The 13,991-nt window shown below is 42.0% G+C and overlaps 1 protein-coding gene across 1 annotated transcript in view; it reads left to right on the plus strand.

The window, feature by feature from the left end:
- The window catches only part of MIA3 (MIA family member 3, ER export factor), a 27,645-nt gene extending 14,008 nt beyond the window's left edge, over nucleotides 1-13,637 (plus strand). The window contains exons 5-26 of the mRNA XM_017729603.1: nucleotides 589-828; nucleotides 2,045-2,066; nucleotides 4,111-4,199; nucleotides 4,351-4,428; nucleotides 4,526-4,636; nucleotides 5,469-5,540; nucleotides 5,747-5,851; nucleotides 6,627-6,749; nucleotides 6,853-6,970; nucleotides 7,662-7,717; nucleotides 7,798-7,888; nucleotides 8,001-8,139; nucleotides 9,772-9,873; nucleotides 9,974-10,034; nucleotides 10,160-10,195; nucleotides 10,287-10,354; nucleotides 10,613-10,710; nucleotides 10,826-10,957; nucleotides 11,162-11,230; nucleotides 11,346-11,422; nucleotides 12,250-12,406; nucleotides 12,774-13,637. Coding sequence (XP_017585092.1) covers nucleotides 589-828; nucleotides 2,045-2,066; nucleotides 4,111-4,199; nucleotides 4,351-4,428; nucleotides 4,526-4,636; nucleotides 5,469-5,540; nucleotides 5,747-5,851; nucleotides 6,627-6,749; nucleotides 6,853-6,970; nucleotides 7,662-7,717; nucleotides 7,798-7,888; nucleotides 8,001-8,139; nucleotides 9,772-9,873; nucleotides 9,974-10,034; nucleotides 10,160-10,195; nucleotides 10,287-10,354; nucleotides 10,613-10,710; nucleotides 10,826-10,957; nucleotides 11,162-11,230; nucleotides 11,346-11,422; nucleotides 12,250-12,406; nucleotides 12,774-13,030 — 2,301 coding nt within the window. The 3' untranslated portion in view covers nucleotides 13,031-13,637. The remainder of the gene's footprint in view (nucleotides 1-588; nucleotides 829-2,044; nucleotides 2,067-4,110; nucleotides 4,200-4,350; nucleotides 4,429-4,525; nucleotides 4,637-5,468; nucleotides 5,541-5,746; nucleotides 5,852-6,626; nucleotides 6,750-6,852; nucleotides 6,971-7,661; nucleotides 7,718-7,797; nucleotides 7,889-8,000; nucleotides 8,140-9,771; nucleotides 9,874-9,973; nucleotides 10,035-10,159; nucleotides 10,196-10,286; nucleotides 10,355-10,612; nucleotides 10,711-10,825; nucleotides 10,958-11,161; nucleotides 11,231-11,345; nucleotides 11,423-12,249; nucleotides 12,407-12,773) is intronic.
- Nucleotides 13,638-13,991: the final 354 nt, after the last annotated feature.

Below are 13,991 nucleotides of genomic sequence, written 5' to 3' on the forward strand. Positions count from 1 at the left end.
GGGGGAGAGCTCGCCCCTCGGCCGGGCTCTGCAGGGGCAGGTGTGCGCCCTCCTTCCCGTCCCCTCTGCCGGCTGTGGAGAAGGTAGGGAGAGAGGGTAAACAGGAGGAAAGGAAGGGAGAAGGCTGCGGCACCCGTGTGGCTCGCACAGTTTGTTCCCTGAGAGCCATGTCATGTCACTATCATGTACCAGGCATTCGCACCTTCCCCAGGTGCTCTCTGGCCTCCATGTAGAGGAGGAGACTCATGGCATATGACCCTCTGACCGGGGCAACAGCTGGGAGAAGATCTGAGCCATTTTCACTGGATTGGTACAGGCATCAGATGTAAAACTGTTTGGGTTTTCTTCCCTATAGTTTTTCATCCTTGTAGCTTTATTTGGAGACAGGTCAAATAACTACCAGTGCTATGTAATGCAAATTGTGTGCATCAGCTCATTTTGCTGTGGCTGTTCTTTGCCAGCAGACTGCCACTGTCAGGTGTCCTCCTGGTACTCGGGAGTTTTGCATCGAAATGAGAGCACCGGCTGCTCTGTGGTTTTCTTCATTTTTGGTTTTCAGTTTGCAGAAAAACTGCAAGAAACCTCTAGATGGTTCGCTGGCTTTATGAGAGGAATAAAGGCACCTGTCAGAATGCTTGTTTTACCTCTCTGTTTAATGGAAACATACTCATAGCTGTCACTGCTGTCGGTTTGCAGTTGGTCGCCACGCTGCCTGAGGAAATGCGTCCTGGGCCTGATTTCCATGGACTTCCATGGGAGCCTGTTATTATAACTGCCTTAGTGGGAATTGTTTCACTTGCTTTATTTTTCTGGAGAACCTGCCTTTCAGTGAGTATACTTGATGCTTGCAAGCCTGCTGATGTTTCACTAATTGTCTGGTCCTTTGTATGGTTAAACTGTTTCAGCGTTAGTGGTGTCAAAGCAATATGTAGTCTTTTGTGTTTTTCTGTTTAGAGCGTTAGTGGGAACTAAATGCTGGGCTGAGTAGCTAAAGTAACTTGCAGTGCTAAGAAGCATTTTCTGTAAGCTGTTAATTGAAGATTGCTTAGTAAGAGGGATTTTTTGAAAGCAAAATAGAGGAGTATCATGTAAATAAAGAAGGCTGGGGAAAGGGTCAGCATATCTTTGATATGAGAAACCTTTCATGTGTTTGAGCCTGTTGCTGGCTATATCCAAAACAAGCAGTTAATCCTCCCCACTTCATGTTGTCTAACTGCTTGCAGGTACTGCACTTAGAAACCTAAAACCATGATATTAATTCTCATTGGAGAGCCTCTTCCATTTGTCTTCATTCCTACATGGATAATTTTCTGTGCAACAAAAAGTCTTATCACCAGCTCTCAACTATGGCAGTGCTTCTCCTTGGGATCTGAGACATGAGAATCAGATAGGCAGATTGCTTTTACAGCTATCCAGTTTAGTCACGATATGTTCTGGAAGTTTGTGGAATACTTTATATTTGCCTGACAAAAATAAATTGAAACTTTGTTATCTATAACAATATTGATACTGTTTCTCCTTTCCTAGTTTTGGTATTGAATATGCTGGGTCAGTTTCAAATGCCAAATGGTGTTAATAGAGCAGCGTAAAAAAGCTTCTGAAATTCTTCTTTTACTGTGTTACTCAGTGTTAATTTCGAAATGAGCACCTGTCATGTGAACATACTGCTTTAAAGGGCACAGAACTGGGATGCAAGGGTTTTTTGTGTTTGCAAGTTTGTGGCTGTGGTTTGATACAAAATGGCCTCATTTTCTGTGCAAATTGGCTGTGGGCAGTTACTGGTATCCCCTTAGGGAGTGAGTAAACAGACATTTACTGAGGCTCTCGGACAGGGCTTTAGCCTGGGAGCTTTTATTAGAAAACAGCTTAAGCTCGTTTGTAGTGTTACTCAACACTCACTGGCAGTGATAGATGTGTTTTCCATATGCTGCTTTAACCTGCGTGTAAGTGGTCCCCATAGGGAATATTAATAACATTTTTCACTTACCACTTTTTATGGCTAATCTTTTTGTTTGTCTTTTTGTCTGTTTGTTCTCTTCTGTAGGTAAAGAGTAGAATATACCAAGGTAAGTTGCTCTCTACTTTTCAGTGTAGTTGATGCTTAGGTGTAAAAGTTTTGAAGATTTATACTGTTTCAGAGGACCAAGTATTCATCTTCACTCCCTTTCAAGGAGAAGCTCAGTCCAAGGTTACAGTGTAAGCTTGGCCAGTAAATGATACTTAGTTGAATCTGAGGGTTTAAATTTTGCCTCTGATAATGTTTAGATCAGGAGAAACAATGCGGCTCGCACCTGTGAAATAAAGGGCAAGGAAAAGCTCCACATCGTTCAACATAAATATGAACCACTGGTTCATGGGGCAGAGTTTGTTTTTGTTTTCTGACCAGCAGGGTGTCTGCTTTTGCTTGCTCTTTCTCTTAGAAAGCAGGAGCTGATTCCTCTTGTTTTTTGGATTGAGGGGAGCCTGAAACTGACTGCTGTGCAAAGAGACACTCTAAATGTAGATCTAGATATGCAGGTATTCCTGTGGCCAACACATCACTTTTTACAAGAGTTTTTCTCCAGCTTCAGGTTCATAAAATTAAAGTGTACTGAATGGAAAAAAAAAAATTCAAAGTAGGGTGATTGCTGGAACTCACAATTGAATAAAAAATGAAAATATGGAAGAATTGTCTTCCTAGGCACTCCTTGCCTCTTCCTCCCTCCCAAACCATTTTACTTACCATTCATTCTTCTCTAGTTTCATTGTGGTTATACTGCAGTTTTCTTCTGTACAGTTAATGCAGAATTAATGAGCTGAAAAAAGTCCATCTTAGATCTCTAAGGTGATTTCTATAGTGCAGGAAAAATATTGGTATTGGTGGTGCAGAAATTACTTAGCAGCCCACCCTAAAAAACTGAGGAACATGGATTTAATTCTACCACCCAAATACTTTTCTCTTTGATGCTGTATAGAAACTACTAAAGATAAGAATAAATAGATATTCTTCAAGCATGATACAGGCCATGTCATTATTAAAATCTTTATCCAAAATAGGGGAATATTAACAGTGACAAAAATGCTTTAAAAACATAGACTACATTTGGAGTCCCTAGGATAAAAATCTATTATCCTCTCTTAATGACAGTAGTAAAATTAGGAGGCCAAGCTAGTGCAGGGATTGCTGCTTCCCTTAAATTGCTGAGAGCTATCTTGTACCTTGGCAGCCACTTGCTGTCTCTCCTCTGCCCCAAGTGGGAAAGGCCAGGGATGCACTGTCCCAGGAGGCTTTGTGTGGGAGGGAAAGGAGGAGTAGCAGTTGCCATTGCACTCTGTGGGATGCAGGTGGAACAACCAGTGCTCCTTCTTGTGCTGCAGGATTTGCTGTGAGGTAAATGGCACTTGGGGCAGTCAGATCCAGACCAAGGTGGCTTAGGACTTGAAAAAGAACAGCAGTTGGGTGGTTTTCAAATAATTCACAATAAAATAATTGAAGTATGTTAAAAGATTTTCATTGAATCCTAAGGGTTGGTGGGTGGCTTGTTGAGGGTGAGAAGCAAATGCATGCCTAAAGGCTGCTGCTTGGTCACAGGCCTTTTGAGGTCTAAGCAGAGCAGTTCCTTAAGACCTACCAGTGCTGTCTCCCAGCTGACAGTCTCTGTTCTGTTCCCAGCAGATCTTTCAGAGCTTTCATCCTCTTACTTTTGCCCACGAAACATTCAGCTTCAATAGAGCAGAAAGGGAAGGTTGTTAGGGAAAGTGTGGCATCTCCCTGAGTGTCTGAGCAATGTTCTGAGACTGCTCTGAGATCCTCACTGTTGGCTCTTCCCCTGAACACATCTCAGCTGTGTGTAGCCAGCACCTCACTCTGGTCTGGGTTCTGGGAGCAGCTTCTGTGAAGTGGATGCAGGAACTTTGTGCTTTGTGTCAGCTTTACTGTCTTGTTTTCAATCCTAACTTTAAGTGAAAGCTAGAGATGCAGAAAGGGCTGACAGACAAGGAATTACCAGTATCTTGATTTATGCTTTAGTTATTAGCTGAAAATATTCCTTGAAGTGGTAGTATTGATAACTGATTTTTTTCCCCCAGCATATGAAGTACAGTTACTGTAAGCTTTCTTTTTCTTCCTAGTGACAGAAAAACAACTTGCTGAAAAGATTAAAAACCTTCTGCAAGAAAAAACTGAAATCTTAGAAAAGTTGTCAGAATATGATCAAAAGGTATTGTTCTAAGTTGTTCTTTGCTTCCTCATTTTCTGTTATTGCTTTAATGACACAATCAATGCAACATCTAATATATTTTTATTTTCTGTTCATACTGAATATTATGTTGACAATTTCCTCAGTTCTGTGTGGTTGTTTCTGTGCTTAGATAAAGGAGGCAAAGGAATCCGTGAAAGTGGCCCAAGAACAAAAAGACATTCTCTCAGATGAAACTGTAGGGCTTAAGGTAAGAGAAAGTTAACTCTCTGTACTGAAAGCAGAAATACAAATAAAAATAGTTTGTTTTAGGTTGGTCTTTTGCACCTTTTTTTTTTTTTTTTAAGGACACTGTCAAAGAACTGGAAGAAGCAAATCAGCAGCTAGATAACAAAGTGAAAAATCTGCACACCATGCTTGAAACAGAGAGAAAAAAGAATGAGAAGAAACAGAACAAGGTTAGAACAATTACACTTGTGTCTTGCATTGTCCTTAGCTTGATGTGCCCTAAAAGCTGGTCGTGACCTGATGGGTTAGATAGAGGTAGAACAAACAAGGTGAGTCACCTCAAAAAGCGAGATTAAATGAAATTTTAGGTTTATCCCAAGATCAAAGGATTAGTCTGTTGATTTATTTTGTTTGGGTTTTTTGTGGGATTTTGTAGGGTTTGGGGTTTTTTTGTAAGATCTTGATGGACTTGTGTGGCTATGTGCTTTCACATACAAACAGATGTATTCAAGTCATGGGCTAGGCCAGTACTTCCTAGCTGGAGACAGGAAGTTTCTTGACAATATAAGCTGGAAGTTTCAGGTTGGTGAGAGACATTTTCTTGTACTCAGAGCAGCATTTAGTTCTACAGTAAGTGTGAAGATCTCTAAGCTGCCCCTCTTTCTTGTCCAGAGGTATTTGTTTTCTCTTTCTTCTTCTTTTTAAACCCTGATTTTTCTGTATCAACAAGCTCTTTGGCCTTGTTTTGGTCAAAGGTTGCTGCTCATGATAGCAGCACACGTTCCTCTTGTTGTGGGCTGCACAGGTGTACAGGGAACTTCCTGGCCACAGGCAGGCGGAGTCGGGGGTAAAAGTTGATTTGAATGTGCTGAATGTTTCTATTCCTTACCTTATTGATAAGGCAGTGCTATGTTGTTGCCAGCTAATGGATGCTTTAAATGGAAGTTTGTTGGTGTTTTGACTATGCTTCTACGCTTCCAGATGACACAGGTTAAATAATTACTCAGGCTGAGGTATGTGTCAGGATAACACTAAGTCACTGCTCATCTTTTTCTTATATAGCTCTCTGAAACCCAGAAATCCTTGGAAAAACTTCAGGAAGCTATCACTATGCATTCTGCAGAGCTTTCAGAGGTAAAGCATTATTTATACCCCCTCAACAGTCAAAAATTTTTATACCAGGAAAATTTGTATCTATGGAATAGAAGATGCTGGCTTGGCAGGTTGCATGTTGTTAGTGCATATGTACCTTTTTCTTTTCCATTTAACCAGTTTTTGTGTAGCTCTTGCTCCACTGTAGTTTGACTTTGTCGTCTTCTTCCTTTTTATTTTGTGTGTAGGTGCAGATAGCCCTTAATGAAGCTAAACTGAGTGAAGAAAAGGTGAAATCTGAGCTTCATCATGTGCAGGAAGAGAATGCTAGACTGAAAAAGAGCAAGGAGCAGGTAAGTTATGCTGAGGCCAGGCAACCTTGTCTTTCCAACAAAATATCCGGCCTTTATTCCTAGGTTTTTTGAGTGTAGCCTCAGCATGTCTCTCTTTTCTTAACATGGCAGAATTCCACGTTTTCTATTACCACGATAAAGTTTAAATGCTTTGTGCCTGCTTGCATAGGCTGTTTGTGCAGCTGAGCCACATCTCTGGTACGAAGGCTTTGCCAGTTCCCCTGATGCAGTTTTTGTCAGCAAAGTCACAGAAAGTCTGTGCTGATGGGGTAGTCAAGGCATGATGGAGAGATTGCCACTTGGGGTCAGGGCTTAAGGAGGTAATGGTGAAGAATTGCCAGAAAGCAATTCTGAAGCCAAGATAATGGGGAGGACTTTTAGCCCTGAAATTTTGGGATAGTTCTTTTCCAAATAATTATAAATATCTCTTTTAATTCTTCATATATGAAGTATGTGGCTTTTAAGGAATGTGTTTTGATTACCTCTGGACTGCAATTAATTCCTCATATTTTGAGGTGTGTGAGCAGTTTGATGTTGGGATGTTAGCTGAGAAAATGTCAAATTTGTAAAGTCACCTAATAATAAACTGCAGAAAGATTCCCAGCATCCAGTTCTGCCAGTGGAGCAGCAATGAGCCTGTAACTGAAGTTCACCCTTTATCTGTGACCCATGGTGATCAGTTATCACCAAAGCTGGTGGTAAAATAGACTTTAATTACCTACACCATGCACTAAAAATAAAGCAAGTAATCATCTCGCTTTGGTGCTTCATACAGCTGCTAAAAGAAGCTGAAGGTTGGAGTGAGAGGCATTCTGAGCTCCGTGAGCAGATTCAACTGTATCAGAAATCTCAGAAGGACATAGAAGAGACACTTGCCTACAAAGAAAATGAAATTGAAGTAGGTTCTCTACAACCAGCTTGCTTTCAGTGTTAGGTATCATAAAACACTCTGGTATACTTCACAAAATGCAGAGCAATTGAATCTTTGATTTCTTTACTAGGTTTTAACCAACTGCATTATGCAGCTGAAGCAGCTGGACATGGATTCAGAGGTCCAGAAGGATGACAAAGGGTGTGAGTGGAGCCCAGGAGATGATCTGGCCAATGGAGAGTTGCCAGGTACAGTGATCCCACCTGAGGATCATGTGGTGGTGTGCTTGTGGCATGTTACAGAGGGAACAAGGGGAATCCATGCATATAGAGCTGCCTGTGGGTTGAGAGGCTGCCTGCTGGAATCCTCAAACACAAAACATACCTAACTGAAGGGAGGAACTGGCAACAAGGTCAATAATTGCTTTTAGATTACCTTTAAGGTAAACCATGAGTGTAATGACATGGTTGTAAAGACTGTGTATAAAGGTTAGTAATTAAGAGCATTCCAAAAGCTGAGAGTCTCAGCTTTGTTGTTCTGCTACGTTTATTTTTGATATGAATTTTTAATGAGCTTTCTGCTTGCCTCCAGATAAATAACTAATTTAGGTAACCACATTTTTAAATATGAAAGACCAAAATAGATGTTTTCAAAACTATTCAGGCAGTTTGTCATTTGTGATGTTGCACATGTATTTGCTGCATCTGGTTTTGAAATCCTTCTTTCTTCTTTTTTTTTTTTTTCCTTTTTTCTACTTATAGTGTATGTGGCCTGGAAATTCCCACTTCTTGATTTTTCTTTTGGTTTTTTTTTTTTTTTGACTGTGTAAGGAAGGAGATCTATCCTAATTAAAGTGTAGGGAGCGTTACTTTTAACAGTTGTCCATGGTCTTGTTCACAGTTAAAAAACAGGGAAAACAAAGATATTTTTCTCTTTTAGATATTGAGAGTGAGAAAATGAAGACTCAGATTAAGCAGATGATGGATGTCTCCAGGGTATGTTGCACAAGTATCTAATAAATGCAGTCACGTTACTGCTATGCCTATGATTATAAACTCTCTGCTCCTTTTTTCAGGTCAAAACAATGTTATCCATAGTTGAAGAAGACAGAAATCTTCTGCAGTCCAAACTGAATGATGAGGTAACAGCAAGACACGAGCTGGAAGGTAGGTTTAGCAAAATAACTGCTTAGGATGAAGTGCTATTGGTGGCTTAAAAAGAAACAGAGCAGCATATAAGTGACCATAATGGTTCTTACTGCAACTTCTTCTCCAACAGAGAAGATAAAAACGTTGGAACACGACTCCTCTTCGCTGCAGTCAGCCAAAACTCAACTGGAAAATGAATGCAAAACTCTTCAGCAGAAAGTAGAGATACTTGGTGAACTGTACCAGCAGAAGGAGATGGCACTCCAGAAGTAAGCCTTTCCTTAATCTGTCTGTTGTATTGTGGGCACTGTCCAAATGCTCTTCTCTCAGAAAGGTCAAAGAACTTGGGAGTTGTGGTTGGAATAAGTGATGGCTACTGTTTCAGTACAGCTGAGGCTGGTACCCTCTCTTTACTTTTGCCAGTATTCCAGAGATTCTAAAAAGACTGTCAGTGTGCACACACAGTATTGCTTTCTACTTTTAAATTTCTGGAGAGGGCAGGTGAGTTGCTTGGTCTGCAGATTCTGTGGTTGCTCTGTTACATCATCCAGAAGTGTCAAGGAGAACATAGGGGCCATTAAGATTTGTTTCTGTTACTCTGACTTCAGTTCAGTGAGCCTAATTCTCATAATGTAGAAACTTTAGTATTTCAGCCTTGTGAGCTTCTTGCATTCTCAAAGGGCTAAATGAAGGCTGAGTTGGTGATGGCAGCTGACAGGAATAAATTGTCAGTGGTGAGGATCTGTTGTGTGCCTGTGTTCATTCCTCATTTATTTATTTACTTATTGAAATGTCTGTAATACCATATCAGTTTTGTGGAGAAAACTGGAGAATGGGATTCAGGGACATTCTCAGCTAAATTCTGTAGGAAAGCTGAAATTGTGATGGAGAAGCAATTGAAATTCCTAAGGTTTGAGTGTGTTGGTTGGGGGAGGCACAGGGTTGGAACAAGCACAAGGTTGGAACTAGGGCTGTAGTGAAACTGCCTGACCTTGTAACTTCCATGGATCCATGTGTAATAAACTTAAAATGGAGAGGTGGGGAGGGTAGCCCACCCTTCAGGGAAAACTTCTCTTGACCTCTGTGAAGAACTTCTGTTCCTTCCAAGACATACAGATTACACTGCCTGTTAGTACTTATTGATTAGCATGAAGAACTTACTGATTTTTTTTTTTTCTGGAAAATTGTTTTGACTCTTAGCCAAGGAAGTGGATTATGTTGAACTGGCTATTAGCAACAGTTAACTTGCTACTGGTTTAATGGTTCCAGTTTTGTGGGATAGCTCTGGTAAGTTAGGAACACACTATGGACCTCTTAAATAGTCCAGAAAAATGTCAAAAATAAAAAAAATAAAATGAACCATGAGGTTATAAAAAGACTGTGGAAATCGATTGTGTAGCAAATTGGTATGCAGAATACTTGGAAAAAGCTTCCCACATGGTTAATAACTATTGAACGTGTTTGTCACTTGGGCCCTCAATTTGCCCCTTCTCACCACACACTCATTTCTTCGTTTCCTGTGGTTAGTGTCAGTCCAGCAGACTTTCTTGTTTTTACCTCCATAAATCTTGATTTCCATCTGTGGAATTGCTAGGAAAACTACAGGATCTGAAGGGATGAACTGTCTGCAGTTGATAGATTCTGACAGATCTTCAGAAGCTGATGGAACTTTCTAGTCAACTCCATGTCCGTAATTTTAAGGTTTTATACACAAAGCTTTTGTCTGTTGGTTTCAAGAGACAGGATTTCTGTCTCTCTTTCTAAAAAATCTTTTTCTCTCTATGATCTCACACATTATTATAGATTTTGATATTGTCATTGGCAGGGGAATACCTAGATTTTGAGTTGTAATAGATGTAGAATGCTAGATTATATGGTGCATTTTGTTTTTCTCTATGCAGAAAACTAACCCAGGAAGAGTATGAGCGTCAGGAGAAGGAGCAGAAATTGTGTGCTGCAGATGAAAAAGCCGTGCTGGCCATCGAGGAAGTGAAAGTTTACAAGTAACTTGAATTTCTGAAGATTACAATTTTCCTTCTATTTCACCTACTGATGAAAATTCATTCAACTGTCTCTCCTTCCACTCTTTTTCCTTTTGTACAGGCAAAGGATCCAAGATATGGAAGAAGAATTGCAAAAAACAGAGAGATCTTACAAAAACCAGGTAAACTTGTTGCTTGCTGGTTATTGTGTCATCTTCTACTGCATCATTCCAGTGCTCTGTGGTGAGTTATTGGAAATACTGGTAGCTGGATAAAAACTTACTAGCTTCTTTTCTTTTCTTCTCAGATTGCTGTTCATGAGAAAAAGGCACATGACAACTGGGTAAGAATGTTCTTCATTTTCTGATGCCAACAGTTTGTATTTGATTTCACATCGGTGCCATTAATGCAGTTGACAAAATTTTCCCTCCCAGCTCATTGCCCGCTCGGCCGAGAGAGCTCTGGCTGAAGAGAAAAGAGAAGCAGCCAACCTGAGACAGAAGTAAGTACAGAAAAGACCCTCTCCATTGCTCTTTGAACGTGCTGGGAGTTGCTTGGGGGGGAGAAGAAGCTCAGAATATGCAGTGCATTTTTAAGTTACTAATTTTAACTACTGTTAAACTGTTTTGATGGTTAAAATATCATTTCTTAGTGAAAGCTGTAACATTTTACAATGTAGTTTGCCTTGTTACATTGTAATAGATACAACTCACATGTATTACTTGAATAATAGTAAGAGACCTTTATTTTTCAAAATCAGATTAATAGAAGTAAACCAAAAAATCATCATGCTTCAAAGACCAGTCATTGTAAAGCCAACTCCAGGCAGACCTGACCGCCAAATCCCACCACGACGAGGTAAATGCTGCTGGTTCTCCCAAATCTTTGGTCTTGGAGTCAGTACATCATAAAAATATAGGGCTGTGATAAATTGTAGAAAAGCAAATCAAGTGGTTTTAATTCTTTGGCACAGGGCCCTTAAGCAGAGATGGCTCTTCTGGCCCATCACCTGTGAGTGGAGGAAATCCATCCCCCACACAGATGATTGATGTCCCTGCCCGGCCCCTCTCTGCTCCTCGAAGGGAAGGTGCAAGGGGTGAATTTGGTAAGTAGTGAAGCTCCCCTTTTTTGACAACTCTTGTGCTACAAGCCCAGGAACACTAAGCTCAGATCTTGGTTCTAGGAATAGTGTTGATATTGCTAACTGCTTTATTAATGCACAAATGAGTGGTTGGTGGTGGGGGTTTTTAAATAGAAATAGCTCAGGCCCATGTTATTTAGGGTCTCTGGGGTTCTTGTTTCTCTTAAGGTACAATGGTGGATGGCCCCCCTGCCCCACGACGGCCACCAGAGCTACCCGGAAGGATGTCTGTTCCTGGTAAGCTGTGTAGTCTGCAACTTACTCATTACTCTCTCCCTTCAAAAAGGCAATTTTAAACCCACCTTCCTTACCCGACACATGGTAGGACACTTATTTGTGGCTCTCTTTTTAGATATCGGGCCTGCTGTGGCATCCCTGATCAGCAGTGAGCCGAGAACCTCCTCCCCTTCCACAGCAATGGATGGAGTGGTGAGTTGAGAACATCCCAAGCTTCAGGAAGCCTTTCTAATACATGATTCACTGTACTTCCTGCTGCTTCTTTAACTATATCATGTTCTGTCTTGTCTATATCCTGTCACTATCCCTATTTGCTGTCCAAAAAAACCCCAAAAGCAACCCTCTCCCAAAGAGTCTGAAGCCCCCAGTGTAACTACAGATTCACCTTCTTCCATGGAACCAGCTGCAGTGAGTATTTCAAGGCTGGACATGGTGATGCTGCTTTGATGGAGAGGAGTAACAGGCTTGGTGTTCTGAACTGCTGAATAACAAGTGCTCTGTGGAACTAACCAAGGGCTTGTCCCTCTGTCTCAAAGGGCTTCTCTAATGATGAGCAGTTGTGCTCTGGCTGTTGTGGGATTGCAAAGGAGATGCTTCTTGTTAAGGACTGTGGGCAAACACTTTGGAGTGACTACAACAATAATCCTAAGTAGTTGACTTCCTTGTGGTATTTAAGTACAATTCCATGTGTAATTCAAAGTTCCAGGTCCTTTACTAAAGGACACCTCAACAGGGATCGAACTTTTCTTTAGTACAGCTTCATCTAAACAAACTTGTCTCACTACCCACTCACTCCTGAGTAGTGCCAGCAGTGTTCTGGGAGAAGGGATGATGATGGTGCAGTAGCTGTCCCTGTTTTCTGCCTGGTTAATGTGGTTTGGAGTATGTTGGGGGTTATTTTTCTTTCGTTCCCCCGCCCCTTGTACGTGTTTGGCTCTGGGTGAGCAGTCAGGTTGTTCAGCAGTGTCAGTGCTTGTCTGCTGCAGTAACTCACTGAAGTGTAACCTCATCTTGCCCAGGGTAACGCTGGTGCCAAAGGCCCCTCTCCTTTCCCTGGGACACCTCTGATGAGCTCCCCAGTGCTGGGGCCTCCGCTGCCGCCACCCGTTCGCTATGGACCGCCGCCACCTCCTCTGCGGGGGCACTTTGGGCCTCGGCCTCTCCCTGGGCCCCAAGGTATGGCTGCAGGGCCCTGTGCTGACACTGCACTTCTTGGAGTCTGACTGCAGAACCCAGATCTGCTTTTCCTTAGCACGCGGCTTCTTCAAGCTTCATGGGCTTCAGAGCTGGCTCAGTAGGCGTGGATTGGGTGGGTTTTTTCAAGCCTCCTTCATGCCGAGGTATTTTTCCTTGTTTATTCTAAAATGCAAACCAGCAGCCGAAAGTCCCTAGAATATAATTCATGGGCTTTGAAGTCCTGCATGTGACAGTGATCCAATCCAGAGCTGCTCCAGAAAATGACAAACTGAGGAACTAATCAGGAGCTCCTCTGTTTAAGTTAAAGCAAGATTTCATTTAACTCCATGATTTCCTTTCCTTCTAGGTTGTCCTCCCTTGCCACCTCTGGCTGGAAGAGATTTCTTACCTACTCCTCGTTTAGGAATGAGAGATTTGCCTCCTGGCCCACTCCCGCCTCCTCCCGATCCCAGAGGCTACACACGTGGGCACCCTCCCTTCCGCCCCCTCGGCCCTCCTGGCCCCAGGGATTACCCTCCAGGCCCTCGGCTCCCCCCGCAGGCTTCCAGAGACTATGCTCCTTCTCCCAACAGAGACTTGCCTCCACCGGCACCCAGGGACTGAGGGCAGCCGGCCCCAAGGACTACGCACAGCCCCAGCGCAGGATCCCTGCCTGCAGCGCCCGGCCGCCTCCATGGACCTGGCTCCCATGTGCTTCCCATGGGCACAACTCTAGGAAATGGCTCTTGGTTTGAAGACGTTGGTCCCATTTCAGTATATCTCAGCTTTTGCAGGATTGATTTTTATCCAGTTGCTACAGCCATCTTATGTGCATTTATGATCACAAACTCATCCATCCACTTCGGCTGCAAGAACCTTTCTGTGATGGACTTGAACCTACTCTAAAAGTGCAATAGGAAGGAAGTACCTGTGTGGAGACTTTTAATTCAATGTAGCCTTTGTAACCAGTTGGCAAATGAACTAATTTCGTTAAAAATGTAAATCAAATCATTTCCTGTGGAAATAATTTTTTAAGTAAAATGCTATCCAACCTGCCTTCTTCATCACATCATTGAGCTGCAGTTACTGTAGGCCAGGGGTTTACATGAGGACTCTTGAGGTTCTGGGGTTTTTTAAAAAAGATGTCTGGTCAGAGATCAGAAGCACAAATGACACTGTATTCAAAGGAAAGTTATAATAAAAAGCAAAATTCCTTTTGCTAAACCCCGAAGGCTTTGTTTCAGTGCCATTTTTTGTTCAGAAGGAACATTGGTTCAGTAATGTGACAAAGAATACTACAGTTCTGAGTACAAGAATTGAATCGAGGCCAAATTAATGCTGCTGCAGGGTAATGACCATGTTACCCTCATGCTGATCTACTCTGACACAATATGGACTTGCTTCATGTAATGAGGACCAAGGAGGATACAGCTTCCAGAGCTGGAAACCTTGATGAAGTTGTGGAATTGACCTGTGTTTCTGCAGTGCCTCTCCACTAGAGAAACTCAGAACTTCCCAAATTGCTTTCTGCTTTTGAGAGCACTTTGCAGCATCAAGCAAAGTTTGAGAGCTGAGTTTTCATCTT

This window comes from Corvus brachyrhynchos, unplaced genomic scaffold, assembly GCF_000691975.1.
Source record: "Corvus brachyrhynchos isolate BGI_N302 unplaced genomic scaffold, ASM69197v1 scaffold101, whole genome shotgun sequence".
Classification (NCBI taxonomy): Eukaryota; Metazoa; Chordata; class Aves; order Passeriformes; family Corvidae; genus Corvus; species Corvus brachyrhynchos.